This window comes from Lissotriton helveticus, chromosome 11, assembly GCF_964261635.1.
Source record: "Lissotriton helveticus chromosome 11, aLisHel1.1, whole genome shotgun sequence".
NCBI lineage: Eukaryota > Metazoa > Chordata > Amphibia > Caudata > Salamandridae > Lissotriton > Lissotriton helveticus.
Genome location: NC_136072.1, coordinates 69,660,391 through 69,680,671, shown reverse-complemented (window position 1 = coordinate 69,680,671; position 20,281 = coordinate 69,660,391). Strand labels below are relative to the sequence as shown.

General features: G+C 46.6%; 1 protein-coding gene across 1 annotated transcript in view; it reads right to left on the bottom strand.

Moving 5' to 3' along the window:
* Window positions 1–20,281, bottom strand: part of LOC144791478 (eukaryotic translation initiation factor 4 gamma 1-like) — a 324,564-nt gene that overhangs the window by 227,524 nt on the left and 76,759 nt on the right. The window contains exon 5 of the mRNA XM_078666169.1: window positions 12,593–12,829. Within this exon, the coding sequence (XP_078522295.1) occupies window positions 12,593–12,829 (237 nt within the window). The remainder of the gene's footprint in view (window positions 1–12,592; window positions 12,830–20,281) is intronic.

Here is a 20,281-nt window from a genome sequence, read left to right as displayed (position 1 = left end):
TAACTCTTTGTGTTCGTTGTAGTTTGATTAGGGGTATTGAGTTCGGATGGTCTATAAACAGAGTCCCCTTGACCCTCCTTCAACCATTGTTTTTCAGTTCTGAGCAGCTCCGGCTGCGGGTCCTTTTATGCTTTGACAACACGTCACTGATGTTGTCGCTTCTCGCTCACTGATTGAGTGTTCTGTCCCACTTTGTTCGCACACCATGGCTGACTTTGGAGGGTTGGCTTTTGACGACGAAGATCTTAACACAATCTTGACTAACAACCCCAGTATCCTAGAGAGCTTGGCCTCGGCATCCACCACTATTACTACTACAACAGAGGATGACTGGGTAACTCTCTTGAACATGAAGAAAAACCATTCTCGCACCACATTACATGGTATAATCATGAATGAATACTTGCATGGCAAGTGTGCACCATCTGGCTTGATAGTGACCAATACACCACGTCTCTTCCTAACTGATAAGGGTTTCCTGAGGGATTGGGCACTCATTGCGTGGCGCTGCACGCGTGACTGGCTGATCTTGATTATCAAGACTGCTAAGAAGACAGCCGATGCCCTTTTGGTTGAGATCCAGGTTTTAGAGGGGCAAATTAATGCAGCGATTAGGTCAGTACCATTCAAAAAGACCCTGGATGAGACCAATAAAACAAATAAAGAGTACTATGACAACATCCTCGCGACCAAAGTTGAGAAGTCCAAGAAAGACCTTGCACGCTTCTCAATGGAAACCACATACCCTTATATTAGTGACTCTTACGTAGCCCCTGTTTATAACTCCAGAGGTAAGAGATACGGTTCCAACTACTCTTCCTCAGGTTCAGAATCAGGGTCTAGTGACCAAGGGGAATCAAACAGAGGCTCAACTAACAGAGGACGAGGAAGGGGTCCCCAGAGAAGGCCTAATAGAGGACGCGGGGCTCAATACTATCCGAGTCCAGGGCCCTGGTGGCCCCCTGCGCCTTGGGGCTATCACCAACCCCCGATGGGACCCCCCATGGGTCATCAAATGCCTAATTACCCACCCAATCCAAACTTCGGTTACGACCAGTCTTTTTTATGGCAGGGCCGAGGCAGAAGCCGGGGGAGAAAAAGAGGTCAACAGTCAGTGAATTGGGCACCAGACCCCGCGAACAACAGAGAGGGACAATCCTAGAAGGGAGCAGTGATTTAGTAGTGAACCTCAGCAGCCGTACATTCACAACTACTGAGATCTCGGTCCTCAACAAAGGACTGGGATTTGTTCCTACAAATGAAGGAGACCCCTTTAATTTGAGATGTGAATTGGAATCCTTTTATAGGAAGGTCCGTCTACATTTCTTTTTCAAATTGACGAATGACACCAACGATGGGGCGGACACTGCGGATCAGAATACTGGTCTTAGACCTAAATCCACATTCACGCCTCTCAATCACCAGGTACCAGCGAGAGTCATTGCTTTTGAGCAGGCAGTTACTCATGATATCATGAATATAGACCGCACAGACAAAAAGTCTTTTTTCAACATGACTAGAGCAGAAAAGCTGGCACTTGCAACCTTGTCCAAAGATACTAGCATTACCATCAAGCCCGCCGATAAGGGCGGTGCCATTGTCGTACAGGACACCGACACCTACCACAGAGAGTGTTTACGACAACTGAGTAATGGCAATGCCTACCGGCGACTCACTGAAAATCCAACCACGAGACTCTCTAATGACATTAAAAGTCTCATTGAGGAAGCATCTTGCGAGGGATGGATTACATCTCAGGAAGCAAGGTATTTGACCACGGCCCATCCGGTGGTCCCTTACTTTTATTGCCTCCCGAAGATACACAAGGAGAAGAGACCACCTCCGGGTCGCCCCATAATTTCGGGCATTGGGTCTCTGCTTGAGCCGCTTTCTACATTCGTGGATGTCTATCTGAAACCATTGGTTAAAGAGACACCCACGTACCTTCAGGACACTGGTGACGTCCTCCGACTCCTAACTGAGACTGAGTTCAATGTCGAGACCGACCTATTGGTGAGTTTCGATGTTGAGTCCCTGTATACATGTATCCCTCAGCAGGAGACTCTGGACTGCATAAGACACCTACTTGAATCCAAACCACCGGATACCATCACTCCGATACCTTTCATCATGGAGTGCGCCAGACTAGCCATGATGGAGAATTATTTTCAATATCAGGATGATCTCTATCTCCAAGTCTCCGGGACATCAATGGGGAGTGTCTTTGCCCCCAGTCTGGCGAATCTGTATATGCATCAGTTCGAGCAAGATCACGTTCTGAACCACAGCAACCCTTATTTCCACCAGGTGTTGCTGTGGCGCAGGTATATTGATGATATCATTGTCATATGGAGGGGCACCACTGAGGAGGTTATTGACTTTCACACGTGGCTGAACTCAAGGAACCAGTATCTCCGCTTCACAGTGGAATATAGCAAAGAGCGGCTACCATTTTTGGATCTCCTTATTTTTCCGGAAGGAGGAGGACTGCAGAGCCGATTGTATAAGAAACCAATGGCTCGCAACTCCCTATTGTCATACCGGAGCTTCCACCCACAGTCATTACGTGACAATCTGCCAGTGGGCCAATTTCTGAGGGTCCGGCGTAACTGCTCCTCCAATCATTTGTATGAACAACATGCGAGGGAATTATCGTGCAACCTGAAGGAGCGGCATTACCCTAATCAACTGATACGTCGGGCTCACAAAAGAGCCTTCAATAATAATCGAGAGGCATTGATTGAACACCGACACAACAAAGCACCTTCTGAGAGGCTCACGATGGTACATACTTACAGCACCAGATCGAATTTGGTAAAGAAAACCGTCTTGAAGCACTGGAAAATTTTGAATACAGCGTCTGGTGTCATACCCAGGCCCCTGTTTGCCTTTAAACGAGGGTCCAGTATCAGAGACAGTCTGGTCCATACAAGACCGCGGACGCAGAGGGAGGAAACCACCACAACCTTGGATACCATCTGGAATACGACTCCGGTTCAAGGGCACTACCCCTGTGGTAATTGTACGTCTTGTCCACAGACCCGTAAGACCGTTTCCATTGACATCGGAACTTCGAGACCGTGGAAATTGTTTAAGCATACCAACTGCAACTCGGAGAGATTGATCTATATGATCACATGCCCATGTGGTCTAGCCTATATCGGACACACCACCAGAAAAATCAAGCTGCGTATCAGCGAACACAAGAGCACGATACGGTGCAATAAACAGTCGACCTGCCTGACGAACCATTTTCTAGTCAAGAAGCATAAAGCTGACGACCTGAGATGGGTGGTTTTGGAACAACCATTCATCCCACCACACATAACTGATATCTCAAGGTTTCTTTTTATCAAGGAACAGCGCTGGATTTTCAAATTGAAAACTGACGTCTCGGGGTTGAATGACAACATACCTTGGGTGTCCATCTGACCATCTGTGATTCTCCTAGGATGCTGTCTTCTTTAATTCACCAACCCTGCATACTCTAAGATGGCTTGATTTACACTTCAGAGGAGGGAGATCCTTGCAGGGACCTATACAGTGTAGTACGTGTCAGTAATCCTTCATTACTATTCCAACAAGCCAATAGGAACTAGGGTAGGCTTTGGCTGCTCCACTGCTGTTCCCATCTTATGTAAGCTACAGGTTTAGCTGGCTCTGTTTCCAAAGGTGAGGGCTTACCCGACCCTTAGCGACCTAATTTTCCTAGGTTTAGATCCATTCTTGTGAGAAGGTTTGATAGAAGTCTGACATAAAGTGCCCTCTTTCCTAATGTTCACACATTACGCCAACATTTGCACCATAGCCCTAACTAACTTTTTGAATGTAGGGAACATTAGCGCATAACAGATGATAGCAGCGCCTGAGTTACTTTTGGTCCATTGAGTATATTTGGTTCTGCCATATGGGCGGTTGATGATTATTAAATCACCAATTGCCGCTTTGTGATTTCCTCGGGTTTGATGATCAGCCATCAGCTGCTGGGAAACGATCGCTAGACCACCATTGGCCGTGTCTGAGCATTGCTTGCATACAGCTGGGCATGCGCGCACCACGGACGCTTGGTCGCCGAGTCTGGGGCATGCGCTACCTCTTCGCACATGCCTAGTGCGCTCGTCTCAACCTCAGACACACCTCCAGTACCCGGTGGCAGGCTTCATGGTACCGCGCATGCCCGGTGTTTCATACACTGTAGGATGAGTAGCGTCACTCTGCAGCGCATGCGCGATGAGTAGCGTCACTCTGCAGCGCATGCGCGCTGAATGTTTTCTCGCAATATCGACAACGGAGATAGGCTAACAGCTGTTGTCGTTTCTGCCAATTAAGCGGAATATAAAAAGACGAGCCTGACCCCTCCTCGTTGCCTTCCCTTCGGCTCTGGTTATTGCCGAGAGGTACCGACGGAGAGGTGAGTAGACAGACCAGGGCACGCTCCTCCAGGCTCTTTAGGCTTACTGAGGGACTCTTTACTTATTAGTTGATGGTTACAAGTGTAGGTTGAGTTGTGTTTGTTACTCCCTCACAGCTAAGCGCAGGGCTAAGGTCCTGTCACTCAGTTCTATCACCCATCTAATTTCACTCTTGAGTAACACAGTTTATTTCTATCTCTTGATTGTGTTAGGGTTCTGAGTGATTAATTAACTGCCTACCTCATAATTTGTGTGTGGGTAATGGGGGCATACATTACTGGTTGACCCGGTCAGTCAGAGACTTGTTTTGTCTAACAGTTTTTACCCTTCTTTGTTCTCCATGGGACAGCGATCTTTATGGGCAGACACACAATTAGTTTTTGTATATGCACAGATAGTATAATTTATCACTGACTAGAGAGACTTGGGAGACCCCTGAGTCACCTTGGCTTACATGCTCTACTTTCTTCTGTGCACAGAGCGGGGCCTCAATCTCCGAGCCGTTGCCGGGTGAGGTGAGGCTTGACTCCCACATACTGCTGGGTAAGTCGCATACATTTTCGAAATTATTGTTCAGCAATGACTGCTGGTTTACTCTAAATGCAACCTTTACTGTTTCTGGCGGTTCTAGTATGAATTGGCCCTGCTGAGTCGATAAAATGTTTTGTACATGTGACAAGTTTGTTATGTTTTAGAACAAACAGTAGTTGTGGTTTTTGTTTCCATTTACAGGATCACATTCTCTATCCAACTACTGATTCGGATGGATACGGTAGGATGGTCTACATGACCACTTAACCTGTTGGGACAGTTCGTTAAACAAATGATTTGGTCTGTCCTTCTCTTTTTGATTTACACATTTAACATTTGAGTGTATCTTTGCAGTAGCAATATCTTTTGTATCTGGCCCTGAAGAATGCCGGTGTAGTTTCACCATAGGCAGAAACATGTTGGCCTAATTCATAACACAGCAAAGCATCACAGTGATTTTTTCACACTGTTTTACACTTCTTTTTTAACCTGGCGTCCTGGTGAATACCAATAAAAAATGTTTCTTTTGCCTCGACCGTCATTTTAATATCACTTATTTCACTCCCTATTTTTTGCACTGCACTTTTTCAGCACCACTTTGTGGCATGGACACTTCAACAATCTGTACCAGTAGTGTGTATTGTCTGGCCATTTCAACTGGGCTTTGACTAACCACTCTGGTTAGACGTCCTACATGACGAGGCTCCGCCAAATGGGTGGGCTGATAGGATATCGACCAGAGGCAAGTGTCATGTGACCACTAGGTCTGGGTTAGTGCAATGCAAAGGAGTGGTCTCCTTTACAGGACCTTTTAGACTCAGCACTGTTTGCTAGCAGACTCTCCAACTTTTTGTGTTCGTTGCAGGTGTGAAGCACCTCTACCCAAAGCAGGCTTTGCTTCTGACCTCCGAGAGCACAAACGCACAGACCAGACAGCCAATACACAAGAAGCTGACGGGCACGAAAGAGTGGGCTTCACATATGCTCCCCCACCCGAGGGGTGTGGCTGGCAGAGGTGGGCACATATTCTGGGCTGGCCTACTTTTGCTCACCTGTCTTCCCTTCCAAAAGGGGTTGGAGATAGGAAAGCGTCTTATCCCGATAGCAGGAAAGGCTGGGGGTCGCTTGGCAAAGGCGGCAAGGCCTTTGAAGGTCTCCTGCCACAGATGGCTTTTCCTGACATGGATTGAAAGGGGAGCATGTCTCATTGTGGCAGACTGGTGTTTACCAGTCAGGGAACCCACCAGAGATTGGTCTTTTTTCAGGGGGCATCTCTAAGACACCCTTTGATTGCCTTCTATATTTAAGCCCTCACTGGCATCAAGTGTGGGTTTATTATTCTGAGAAGTTGGATACCAAACTTCAGTCTTCATTAAAGCCATCATGGAGCTGTGGAGTTTGTGTTTTCCTAAAAGTTTTAGTTCGATCAATGTAGTACATGATGACCTTTTTGACATTTTTTGAGAGCCCTTTCTGCAATGGAGTTTGATTGTGGGGAAAAAACTGGCAACTCATCTGATTGGTTAAAAGTGGGAGACGAACTTTGGAAAGAATTTTGGGCTGGTGCGAAGGATGACCCTGTCTCTGTGGAGTTGGAAGAACGTATAGTTTCTTACCTGTCGGTGTAGTTTTGTAGCTTGAAGAATTTTCTGGATTCACTATTCTGTGCATTATTCCACCATCTAGTGGTTGGGGCCTGATTTGTATCATTTTTTTTTTGTGGCCGGTGGTCGTCGACATACCACCATTTGTTGTCCTCCAGTGACGTCGATCTGATTGGTTAGAAGTGGGAGACGAACTTTGGAAAGAATTTTGGGCTGGTGCGAAGGAGGACACTGTCTCTGTGGAGTTGTAAGAACTGTACTTTTTTTTTTGTGAAAATATTTTTATTGAAAGAACTGTACTTTTAAGGTTAATGCCAGGAGGTCACTAACAATGTCTCAGTGATGTGACGTGATGGCACAAAGAAATGCCACCTTCCATGAAAAACTGGAGGGGGCAGTTAAGACTTCTGGGGTTTGTTTACCTTCTTGAGCTCTGCATCCTTTGTGGCTTCCTTGGTGCACTGTTTGCAACCCTCCAGTATTGATCACACTCTTCTTGGCTTCCAGCACTGCTCCCTGCACCAGCCTGATGTTCTCAAAGTTGACCTCCTTTTTGATTGACAGGCCTAGATCCTTCTAGGACTGTTTCTTTTGCTCAGCCATTGTGTAATGTGGCAGGTGTTGTCTTTGCCCCAACTTCTGGTCTTGGGCTGGAACTCACTGCAAGCCACAGTCTTCGTGATATGGTCCGAGGGCAGGCTCGAAAATGGCAGATATCAGGAGCGTCTCTGCGCAAACTTCTGATAAGTTAGGGCAGAACTTAAGAGTATTTTCTATGTCTCCTTTCCACCTCGCCTTGGTGCATTCTTTGACCATGAAAAGCCCCCCACCCTTTCTCCCCTTCTCACCCCGCCCTCCCTTCTCAACCTTGTCTCCTTGTGGTCGTCAATGGTAGTGTGTCTTTCCGGTGTGTCCTCGGATGATCAGTCATGTTTGAATTTCCTTCAGAGATCCTCCATCTTGCTTCCAGACTCAACAGAGGAAAAAAGAATCTGAAGATGGCGAGTACAGGCAAAAGAAAGGGAAACAAGCATTGGCATAGCCAATAGGTCTCACCTTTGGGACCTTATAAGTGTTTAGCTATGCAACACTTGATGTTGTTGCACCAAGGATATTGTGCTGGATAACTTAATACTTATAAGGTCCCAAAGGCAAGACCTATTGGCTATGCCAATGCTTGTTCAAAATAGGTATTGTTTTCACAACAGACAACCTTTTTCAAAGGTCTGATATCTAAAAACCAGTGTTCTATTACACCCAGTCTAAAGTTGTTTGAACCATCAGAGCCAAATGTCTCACTTAAAGAACAACTACAGGGAAAAAACACAGGGCTAGGCTGCAACTAGTCTGCTGCCGGCCGGTCCGGGCTGTTCCAACTGCCTCAGACACCTGACTCAATTGACTGAAAACAAATGAGGACTTGTCGGTAGTCAATCCAACTGCCATCAGATCTGGTAGAGCGGTTAGATATATCCTCCAGTTGCCCTTCCCTTTACAGTCTGAAGACATTGAATTCCAACTAACATGCTGTAGAAGTGTCCCAAGGGTCAGGCAAGGTCACTCATTCTTTGGTTTTCTTTCTGAGTAACTGAACACATAATGGGCCTGTAAAAGCTCTACCTACTTATTTGTTCCTTTTGGATTAGCTGTCCTAAAATTCTGATTATGTAGAGAAGTTCCTAAACAACTAGCGTGCATTTTGGTGAGAATGTCAGCATCATCCCTCCAGAGTTGGAGATCAGCCCTTTGCCTAGAACTGCACTACTGTGTTTGGAGCGGGGCGTCGTCAACACCCTGCTTTAGCAGCTACAAAAGGGGGTGAAGTTTTTGATGGACCTCCTTCCTGCAGCTTGGCAGAAAAAGACTCAATTTACGTGAAAGGGTTGGTGGGTATGTGAGTGAAAGGATGTGTGGGTGAAAGGGGGGGGTGGATGGGTGAGTGAAAAGCTGGATGGCAAGATGAACAAGTGAAAACCTGAATGGAGAGATGTTAAGATGGATGCGTGAAAGGAAGAAAGGATGGATGACCGAGCGATGAGTGCAAGGGTGGATTAATGGGTGGATGGATGGCTGAGTGAAAGGATGGGTGAATGGCAGTGTAAAAGGGCAGATGGATGTATGGATGGATGAATCAATGGATGGGTGGGTTGGATTGGGTGATGGATATGTGGATGATTGCGTGAAAGGATGGATAGGTGAACAGGTGAGTGAAAGGATGGATAAGTGAACGGGTAGCTGGATGAGTGAAAGGGAAGATGGATGGACTAAAGGGAAGATGGATGTATGAGCAAAGGGGTGGATGAGTGAAAGCATATATGGATTTGTGAAAGGGTAGATGGAGGGGTGGGTGAGTAAAAGCATATATGGATTTGTGAAAGGGTAGATGGAGGGGTGGATGAGTAAAAGCATATATGGATGAGGAAAGGGTAGATGGATGGATCAATGGGTGGAAAGGTGGATGGCTGAGTGAAAGGATGGATGGATGAGCAAATGATTGATGAATGAATATATGGATGGAAATACGAATGAGTGAAAAGATAGATGAGTGAAAGCATGGATGTATGGTAGAAGTATTGGTGGGTCGATGGTTGAGTGAAAGGGTGGGTGGATGGATGAAAGCAAAGGTGAATGGATGGATGAGTGAAAGGAGGGTTGGCTGAGTGAAAGGGTGGGTGAATGGGAATAATTAAATTAGCTCCATCCTGTCAAGAATCTTTGCTGTGTAATATGTGCAAGATGACAAGGTGTGTATGAGGGGCTGGATGACTGGAAGGTTTAATGGATAGGTTTGGGGACGGTTGAATAGGTTTGGATATGGATTGCAGATGGATGAATGGACAGATAGAATGTTGAAAGACTGAATAATGGATGAAAGAATGAATGGATGAAGGAATTTAAAGATTAAATGGTGGATATCAGTGGGTGGATGGAATGATGAACGGATAGATGCCTGGAATTGATGGAAGAGACAAGAGAGTTCTTCTGGGGAGGGTCATTATGACGTGTTTCGCTTGCTTCGTGACATACAGCTTTGGTTGAAGGTGGCGGGTATTTTAATTTTCGGACTACTGCCTTGGCTTGGAGAGACGTTTCAGAAAAGAAAAGAAAAAAAACATGATTTTGTGTCTCTAAAATGATCATTCAATTTTCAGCCTGCCCTCACTAAATAAGACTAGTGTGTAAAGACTAAGCTGGAAGTTCTGAATAACTGAAAATAGTCTTGTATTTCATTCTGCATATATCACTGACAGGTGTCAGTAAGTGCACAAATAGAATCAGTAACCTAAAACAGAGCTTGTATATATATTTATATATTACTTCAAATGTACTTCTGCCACTTCCAAGCATTGAAAATATAAGGTGTACGTATTACCCAGTTTAATGGTACTCAATTGACCCATCCTTGAAGAATGGAAAGTTAAGTCAGCCTTGCTGGGATTCACACTCATGACCTGCAGGTCACCGCATATTAAAGCAGGCATGGTTGTACTCACTGAGCCATCCTGGTGCAAAAGTCACATGCGTAAAACTATGTTGAAACATGTCACTTCAACAACAAAAGGCCAAATCCACAAAGTATCTTCTATATTTAAGTAGAACTTTGTTATGCAAAAATATCCATTTGAGTGTAAATTAGTAATAATTTTTCAGAGAATCAAAACTGGTGGATTTTTTAATTCAAAGGTCCACTTACGAATGCAACAAATGTGCCAGCAGAGAGGCACTGTCAGTCACACTCACAAACTGTGAGGTAATGGCGATAGTGTGGGCACTTCTGAGCATGTTAAATTGCCATAGCAGAAACACCAAACTTGTAAGGTTCTGGGTATTCACAGGCCTTTTACAGATTTAATCCTTGAGTTGAAGCACATGACGAGTTGGTCCGGTCAAAGATCAAGTGCTCTCTAGGGCGAAAATCTGCAATAGTACATAAGTGCTACACTTGTAGAGGAGAAATGTTTAATCCAGAGGAAAATATACACGTACATAGTGCACACTCCAGGAAATCAACGAATGTTGTTGGCTTACTGGTGCACTCTGGTTCCTGCCTGAATCCCCAGAAATCTGCTAAAATGCAGAACTATACCTTATGAAACCAGATTATAAATGCAGCACGTAACAATCCATGCAGCGTAAATCAGAACCATTTTTCTTTTGGTACCAATGTCTAAAATCCAACATGCCTTCAAATTTCCTTACACTGAAATCCATCGTAACAGTCCCGAACCAATATCTGTAATGCCAACATGAAATAAAATTGGTCAGAAGATAAAGTTTTAAACTGGCAATACTGTGGAGAACAGAGATAAAAAGAACGGGTGTTCTTGAACACACCCATATTGGCTGCAACAGCAGGCTCAATGCACAACAAACACCATGCCTTCTCTTGTAGTGAGGACCACATTTGATGCTCCATGCATATGTACGTACACAGCAACGCAGACAAATGCAAGCTGCAAACACAAAAATTCAACTTCGAGCAGAAGACAGACATTACTGCAGTTGCAAGTGAGCTCAAAGGAAAACACACAATGGCACGCCATGAACCAATTTTATCACAGGAAAGAATTGATTCTTTCATGCCCACGAGAAAACCAACACAGAAATGCTACATATGCCGGGAGGCAGATGGAGGCTGCGCGCGTGAACGCAAGTGCTAGGCCAGCCAAAGCAGCTTGTAGCACTTTTGAAAGCCCCTACTAAATGTCTCGCAGAGCAGAGCACGCGTGGGTTCTAGCGAGACCTAAAAAACGAGATAGACCAGAGTAGGTTGTTTTAAATAACGTTGAGGACAGAGGCAATATTTCCCTATTGATTTTTAGTGGCGTTTTCGGAAAAAAAGATACAAAGTGCGGATTATTCTTAGATATATGAATTTTTTAATTAATTATCCAATTCACAAGTATTTTGCAAAAATTAGGAATATGTGCTTCTGTCGGTGAATACAAGAAATAGGTTGCTTAAAACCTTTTACTTCTGAACAAGAGAAAATAAAACTAAACAGGCAGTGCATGTTTTTAGAAAGAAGCGTCTGTTACTTTAGCATAGATAAACTGAGGGAACATTGCAATAACAGTGAGCGAGCCATCGTTGAACCTTGAACACCAGGCTTAGAGGGACGGTTTCAGATTTCTGTTTGGCGTGCACACGTAAAGGCAGTACTTTTTAAAAATGCTCTGCAGCTCCTTTTGCCTACCTAATTTATCATTCATTATATCAGCAGGTCCATTCATGATCGGAAAAAAGTTAGAGATGAATATTTACTCTGCAGTTTGTCAGAAAATGTCATGAGGAGAGCAAACAGAAGGGAAGGCACTTAAAGATCATGCTATGCATCCAGAGGAAACATTTCTGGTTTCTTTCATGGAGGGATGTCACCCCTTCTAAGCAAGGGGATGTATGACGTTACAACGCATACTTTTACAACGCCTACCTTTACAACGTGGTTTTTACCACGCATACCATTACAACGCATAGCGCTTTGGGGTGCTGGATAGTGAATAGTTTAATTTACTATTCCAACTCCAGTCCCCGTTGATAGTAGGGAAGGTTATTGGATAGTAAATTAACCTATTCCCTATCCTAGAGCGCCCCCCAGCGCAATGCGTTGTAAAAGTTGCGTTGTAATGGTAGGTCGTTGTAAAAGCTTCGTTGTAAAGGTTACATACCAGGCAAGGGTTCTAAAACAGCATAAGACCCACACAGACCTCTTGCTGGGCACTACACTAATAGCACAAAGTGTCTAGCACAGAGAGAGTCATAGGCAAATCCCCGAATGCATTGGGGATCTTGCTGGAGAGGCTCTTTAATGTAGAGGTCAAGGTGGCTGTTTCAGTGAAAGATCAAACAAAAACGATTCCAAGCAGCATCACATAATTTAACAGTACATTATTTGCCATCCCACCATCATAAACATAAGGCAATAAGCCACAGAGTGGGAAGATGAAAGTAAGATATGAACCATCCACAGCTGCCTAAATTGATAAATAGGGACTAAGGGGAGCTTGCTGCACTGTCCTGGGAGTAGAAAAAGAGTGACAATACCTTTGCTTTCTCAAAGTCAAGGTCCTTGCCAATGGTGGACAGGAGCCGGCAAAGGCACTCCAGAGACTCCTCATCCTCGTTCCTGAGAAGTTTCACTACACAGTCGTGCATAATGGCCTCAGTCAACATCTTTAACTTGAAAAGCTCTCCGATGAATTTGATGTTACCCAAGGCCCGGCTCCTGGCCATGTCTCGAGCCAGCTCCAACTCATCATGAAGGCGGGTTTTCTCCTCTGGCTGGAAGAAAAAAGATCAAGGTTAGAAACTGAAAATGTCACAATATTCTGCTTTAGGAATAGTTCTCCATTGCCATCACCTTGCATGTGTTACATTCCTAAAAAATGTATCATGTCTGACACAGAAGTTATTCCAAATACATAATATACATATCTATAAATACACATTGTAGTAAAGTGGGTTTCTTTTGTAGTAACTCCCCCCCCACACACACACACACACTTTTTGCCTAGTATCTGATGCAACTTTGAATGTGCATTATGTTCCTGCTAACCTGTGGGTCAGGTGATAGTGGTGGTGGTGAAATTATGGGTGTGATGAGTACGTTTGGTCAGTGGGCGAAAGAGGTGGAATGTAAAGTGGTGAAGCGTTACTACCCACATTTTTTCTCTTCAGAGGAATGTGGTAATCCTCCTGTAGGCCTATTTTCCTTTTATAAGGCAATTTGGCATAGACATGTCCAGTGTCTGAGTGTATAACGAGCTCTTTCTGTTTTGACTCCGAAGGTGGAACGTCGGACCAACACTCTTTTGGTGGAGTCTTAGGTCGCAGTTTTCAGCGTCGAACGTTTGGCTCCAAACCCATCAGCTCCAAAGATTTGCTCTTCGATAACCGTGGAATAGTGACCACGACATGCTTCAGTTTCAACGCCGAACATTTTGGATTGGGGGCAACTCACGCTCAAGCCGGATCGTTCTGTTTCAGTGCCAGGACCAAGAGCGAGGTGCCTGAAACTTTCTCGGTGCCAACCTTAGCCCGCAGGCAGAAGGACCGGAGCCTTTTTGGTCTTGTGTTGTTGGGGCAAGGTGGTTTCTGTACTCACGGTACGCTGACCAGGTGTAACTTGCTCCTCTTCTTCCATGTAGGACAGCGATGAATGGCACATCTGTGTGCCATGCCTACAACCCACTGCTCTGGGGTGCACTATACCAGTGGTGAGGGTGCAGGTGCATGAGCCCTGTACCTCTACAGTGTCTAAGTCCATTCTTAGACATTGTAAGTGCAGTGCTGCCATTAAGAGTATATGGTGCTGGGAGCTTGTCATTCCGAACTCCACAGCACCATAATGGCTACACTGAAAACTGAGAAGTTTGGTATCTAACTTTTCAGCACATTAAACCCACACTGATGCCATTGTGGGATTTAATGAAAATTGCACACAGAGGGCATCTTTGAGATGACCTCTTAAAACGAACCCACCTCTAGTGTCCTGGCTGAGTGGCTGCTTTCAGCTGCCACCACGAGACATGTTTCTGGAACCCAAGAGCCTGCTGCTCTCTGGGGCCTGAAACAATGCACGTCCTGGGACTAGGTGCCAGTCTCCTCCCTAAGGATGGGGAAGGTTCACGAAGGGGAAGCTTCAAAGGTTTGCCACATTTCTGAGCTTCCCTGGGCCACTTGCTGCTCTCAGCAACTGGTCCCGACTGGTTCTGACCCCCACTTTGGGCAGGAGAACCGGCGGGAAAAACAAGTGAGGAAGAGAGGTGTGCCAACCTCTGCCAACTCCACCCCTTCAGGTGGGGGAGGTGAGGTGAAGCACAAATGTGTCCACTCCATCTTGAAAAAGGGAGGACTAAGCCAACCAGGGACAGGCACATACCCCGCTGCCACCGAAGGGTGGCATAATAGGGGGTGTTCCCACCCCAGGGAAGGGACCCCTTTGTCCCTACCTTTTACCTAACAGTAACACCCCTAAATCTAGTATTTAGGGGCACCCCTGAACCTTGCTTCCGCAGACAAAAGCCTGCAACAAGAAAAGAAAAAGGACCAAACAGCTGTGCCCAAGCTAACAAGAAGAAGACGCCCACTGACTTGGCCCCAGCCCTACCCGCCTGTCTCCACCTCAAACCAACTCCTGCAAAATCCTGGTGTGTCCTGCCAGCAACCTCAAAACCCCCGGAGTACCTGCCTGCCTTCAAGCACAAAACGTTGTCTCCGTGAACACCGGATTTGTTCACCTGCAACATCTGGCCGGACACGGCGAATCTACCCCACTCTGCACCCGTCGTCCACGGCCCAAGCGGGCAAACACCACGAGGAGGTCACCCCAGTGATCCTGACCCGAGATCCGGCAACCCCTGACCTGCCTCAAGCCTCCAGCCGACGCCTGCAGCTTAAATCCAGAAGGCCCCCTAACCGCGACCAGGAGCTGGTAAGAAGAACAGATCCCAAAAGCTACTCCTGCACCAGACGCCCCACAGCGTTCTGTGCCCAAACCAACGATGCCTAACCAACCCTTTAACTTTCCAAATTACCTCTCGAAGTGATGGCCACACCCAGAAGACCTTCGTCCCCAAGCCTGCAATGCCTTTGCAAAGCGGAAGTTCCCCATTCAAACCAACAGGACGCCCGATGTCAAAACAGCAACCTGCACCCGGCCACCCTAGTGCCGCTGAGGGTGTACCTTTGCTGCTACTTTGTTTCCCCATTTGCCCTGAGCTAAAGTCCAGGAGTTTTGCTCCCTTAACCCAGTGACCTGCTTGCCAGCAGACACCAACCAAAGGGCCCCCATCGGATAACATTGGGCCTCAGCACTCTGCACCCGGCTGCCCTAGTGCCGCTGAGGGAGTAATAAGAGTGCATCCTTGACCCTGGGGGAACCCTTGTTTTAACCCCAGAAGCTCAACTTCAAAGACGATTACTTACCTGGTAACCATTATCGAAATGGTTACGTAGCAGTAGTTTTGCAGCTTGAAGAGGTTTTTGGATTCACATGCTGTGCATCATTCCACCATCTAGTGGCTGGGTCCGGAATTGTCTTTTTCCTCGTTTTGGTCACTGTCGACCACCATTTGACGTCAGACGGCATCCTGGCGGTCAACGTGCGTGGTGGCTATCTCGGATTCTTTTTTCTGTCCTTATGCTCTTCAATCCTTGTGATGGTCTTTATTTATAGTTCTTAACGTTGTACTTTGCTTCTCGACCTGTTTGTGTTCCTTCTAGGGGAAGGCTGGGTGGGTCGCATGTGAATCCAGAAAACCCTCCAAGCTGCCAAACTACTCCTACTGGTAAGTAACCATTTTGTTTTGCAGCGTGAATCCTTTTCTGGATTCACATGCTGTGCATCAGATTATGTAGCGGGTTCTCCCGTGTTTGGGAGGCTGTGGTGAGAGGAAGCTCAGCAAACAGGTGTTGAAGCACCCTTTGTCTAATTTGAGCTTCCTTATTTATCTGTATATCTACACAATCATGCTTTGTAAATGTGTGTGGGGATGCCCATGTTGCTGCTGCACAGATGGCATCGATCGGTACATTTGCCATGAAAGCCAGTGTTGCTCCTTTCTTTCTAGTGGAGTGAGCTGTTGGTTGAATTGTCAGTTCTTTTTTGTCATTGGTATAGCTTAGCTGTATAGCTTGTACTATCCATCTTGCAATGGTTGCTTTAGCTGAGACAGCACTGTATTTAAACTCCAAGTTGGTACAGGAGCAGTTCTAGGAGGAGACACTCTTTTTGCTCCTTCCAAAAATCTTTTGATGAGTGGTCTAGAAAATAAACTTTTGCATGGTTTTCCTCTTCTGTATGCCACTATGGCCGCGAGGTGTACCTTTAGGCTGGAAAAATTGATATTGCTGTCTAAGAAGTAGGTAAGAAATGTGAATACTGTTTCTTTCGTTTTTGTTGTAGTAGTTTTGTTGTTAGCGGTGCACCATGTGTTATATCGCTTCCATTTAGCTATATAGCATTTCCTTGTTGACTGTTTCCTTGCCTCCTTTAGAATCTCCATGGTTCTGGACGGCAGATTGAGGTGTCCAAATTATATGTATTTAGGCGTCAGGCTGCTAATTGTAGCGTTGCTGGATTAGGGTGAGAGATTTGGCCCTGTTGTATTGTTAGCAGGTCCTTGTCTGCTTTGATCCTGACCATCTCTCCTTTGGAGAGTTCCAAGAGCGTTGAGTACCATGTCTGCCTTGGCCACAGCGGGCAATCTGAATCATATTTGTTCCTGGTTCGCTTGCTTTTTGTAGTACTCTTTGCATCAGGGGAATTGGTGGAAAGGCGTGGACAAATGTCTGAGACCAATTGAGTGAAAGCGCATTTCTCTTTGACAGGTGGTGTGGAAACCTGGATGCAACGTTCAGGCATTTCCTGTTGTGCATTGTTGCAAAGAAATCCAACACTGGCATTCCCCAAATGTTGAAAAATTGTACTGTTTGCTTTAGCTCCCATTCGTGTAAGGAACTGTTTTGTTTGCGTAGCCGGTCTGCTGTGATGTTGTCTACCCCTGGTAAATTTACTGTTTGCAGATTGATATGCTGTGGTATTGCCCATTGACAGATTTCTTGCGCCAGTTTGCTTAGGGGGGAAGGATTTTGTTCCACCCTGCTTGTTCAGGTAAAATATTGTCGTTGTGTTGTCTGTTTGTATCAGGATGGTTTTCCCCTGAATTTTTTTCTGGAATGCTTTGAGTGCCAGAAGAACACTTTTCATCTCTAAGAAGTTGATGTGTTTTATGGAGTCTTCTTCACTCCATCGCCCATGAATCTGTAGTTGGTTTAGATGTGCTCCCCAACCGTTGAGGGATGCAAGTGTGGTGATTGTCAGAGATGGAGTTGTGTTCTTGAAAAGTCTCCCCTGTGCTATGTTGTTGGATGCCCACCATTGTGCCTGTCTGTATCCTGTGTCTAACAAACACTAGATCTTCCAAACTCCCAGTGGCTCGTGATCAGCTGTTGGCGATCCATTCTTGGAATGGTCGCATGTGTAGGCAAGCGTGAGGGATGAAACGGGTGCATGATGCCATCATGCCCATGAGGTTCATTACCTTCCTCACTGTCAGACCTCCTTTCTGGTAGAGGGCTGTTTCCTTGTCGATAGCTTGTATCCTGTTTTGTGTTGGGGTACGCTTTGCGTTCTTTGTATTTAGTCTTGACCCCCAGAAAGGTCTTTTCCCTTTGTGAGTTTGTTGATTTTTTGTGGTTTATTGAGAAACCTAGGCCTTGAAGCGTTTGGATTGTTTTCTGAACCCGTTTGTGGTATGTTTGTTTTGTGCAACCCCTTATTAGCCAATCGTCCAGATAGGGGTATACATGGATCTTTTCTCTTAGATAGGTGGCCACTGCGGCCAGACACTTTGTCAACACCCATGGAGCTGATTGTATTCCGAACTGGAGTACCTTTAATTGGTAGTGTGTTCCGTTGTGTAGGAATCTTAGGTACTCTGTGTGTCTTGTTCATTGGAATATGTAAATAGGCGTCTGAGGTCTATTGTTGCTAGGAAATCTTTTTGGAATTGCGGGATTATTTCTTGAAGGGTACACATTTTGAAGTGTTGTGTCTGTATGAACTTGTTTATGAATCTTAAATCCAAGATTGGTCTCAGGGTTAAGTCCTGTTTTGGTACCAGGAAGTATCGTGAGTAGTTTCCTTTGTACCATTCCTGTTTCGGTACGGTTTCTATTGCCTGTTTTAGACAGTTCCTTGATTTTTGCGTTGAGAAAGTGGGTCTCTGTTGCAGTACCCCCCTTTTTTTGCTGGATTTCTGATGCACATTGATTTGATGTACCCTGGTCCCTGCCAATCAGGCTCCCAGGGCCTGTGTTCTTTCCCCAAAATTACAACCAAATTGGCATCTCTGGCCACAGGTCAGCCCCAGGTAAATGGTACCACAGGTACCCAGGGCACTGTGACCAGGGAAGGCCCCTAAGGGCTGCAGCACTTATTGTGCCACCCTTAGAGGCCCTGTGTCCCGACACACGCACACTGCCTTTGCAGGCTGAGTGTCTTGGTGCAGAACTATGCCAGTGGTGAAGGCACAGGTGATTGAGCTCTGTGCCCCTACAGTACCCGGGTCCATTCATGGGCACTGTAAGTGCAGTGCTGCCATTAAGAGTATATGGTGCTGGGAGGTTGTCACTACGAACTCCACAGCACCATAGTTGCTACACTGAAGTCTGAGAAGTTTGATATCAAACTTCTCAGCACATTAAACCAGCACTGATGCCAGTGTGGGATTTAATGCCAAATGCACGACAGAGGGCATCTTAGAGATGCCTCCTGAAACCTAACCAACTCCCAGTGTCCCAACTGCGTGGCTACCGAGGCTGCCACCACCAGACATATTTCTGGACCCCTGGGTCGAGAGCCTGCCGCTCTCGGGGGCCTGAAACAATGAACATTCTGGGACGAGGTGCTAGGTCTCCTCCCCCAGGATGGGCAGGGGAAGCTTCAAAGGCATGCCGCCTTTGTGAGCTTCTCCAGGCTACTTGCTGTACTCAGCAATTGGCCCCCACCGGTTCTGACCCCCACTCTGGCGGGAAGACAGGCGGGAAACCTTAAGTGATGAAAGAAGTTGTGCCAGCCTCTGCCAACCCCACCCTTCAGGCTGGAGAGGCAAGATGAAGCAGAACTCCGGGCTACCGCCATCTTGAGGATGGGGAGCCCTACCCTATCAGAGCTAGGCTCCGCCCCTCTCCCACTGGAGAGTGGCAGGATAGGGGTTGTACTCACCCCAGGGCAGGGACCCATGGGTCCCTGCCCTTGCCCTACCTTTAACACCCCATAATTTAGTATTTAGGGGCACCCTGAACCTTCCTTCCTCAGATCCCGATTTGGAAAAAAGAACAAGAGGAAAGAAGACCTGCCGTGCAGCTGCTAACAAGAGGAAGACATCAACTGACTTGGCCCCAGCCCTACAGGCCTGTTGATCCTTGAACCTGCTCCTGCTAAACCCTGGCGTTTCCTGCGGACTGCAACCTCGAAAACCCCAGAGGACCTGCCTGCCTTGCTCATCTAAAGACTGGGACTCCCATGAGCAGTGGTTCTGCTCAAACAGCAATAACTCCCGGTGCCAGCCAGGAACCACGAATTCAGCACACTCTGCACCCGCCGAGCCCGGCCCGTGCCTGAGTGGACAAAGACCCAGAGGACGTCCCCCGGCAACTGTGACCAAGAATCCAGCCCCCAAGGACTCTCCCGAAGATCCTGACGACGCCTGCAGCCTCACAACAAGGGACCCCTCCAACCGCGACCAGCTAAGGGTAAGATTTCCCAACACCAAAAGACACCCCTGCACCTGGTGCCCCATGTGGGCCCCTTGTGCCCAACTCCTGGGTGTCTACCTATCCTCCAAGATTCCAACTTACCTCTTGAAGTGGTGGTCGCACCTGAATAATCTCCGTCCCAGAGCCTGCAGCCTTTGTTCAATCTCCAAGTCTCCCATTGAATAACATTGGGCGCCCGAAGGCCCAAAAGCACGCTGCACCCAGCCGCCCGAGTGCCACTGGAAGTGTAGCAACTATCCTACTCTACTTCCCCAATTGCCCTGTGTAAGTGCCCAGGAGCTCAGCTCCCACAGCCGCGTGGCCTGCCTGCTAGCAGTCACCAATCTAAGGCCCCCATCCTCCATAGGATAACATTGGGCCTACTCACTCTGCACCGGGCTGCACCTGTGCCGCTGAGGGTGTAACAACTGTACCTACCTGAACCTGGGAGACCCCTGAGTCTACCCCCAG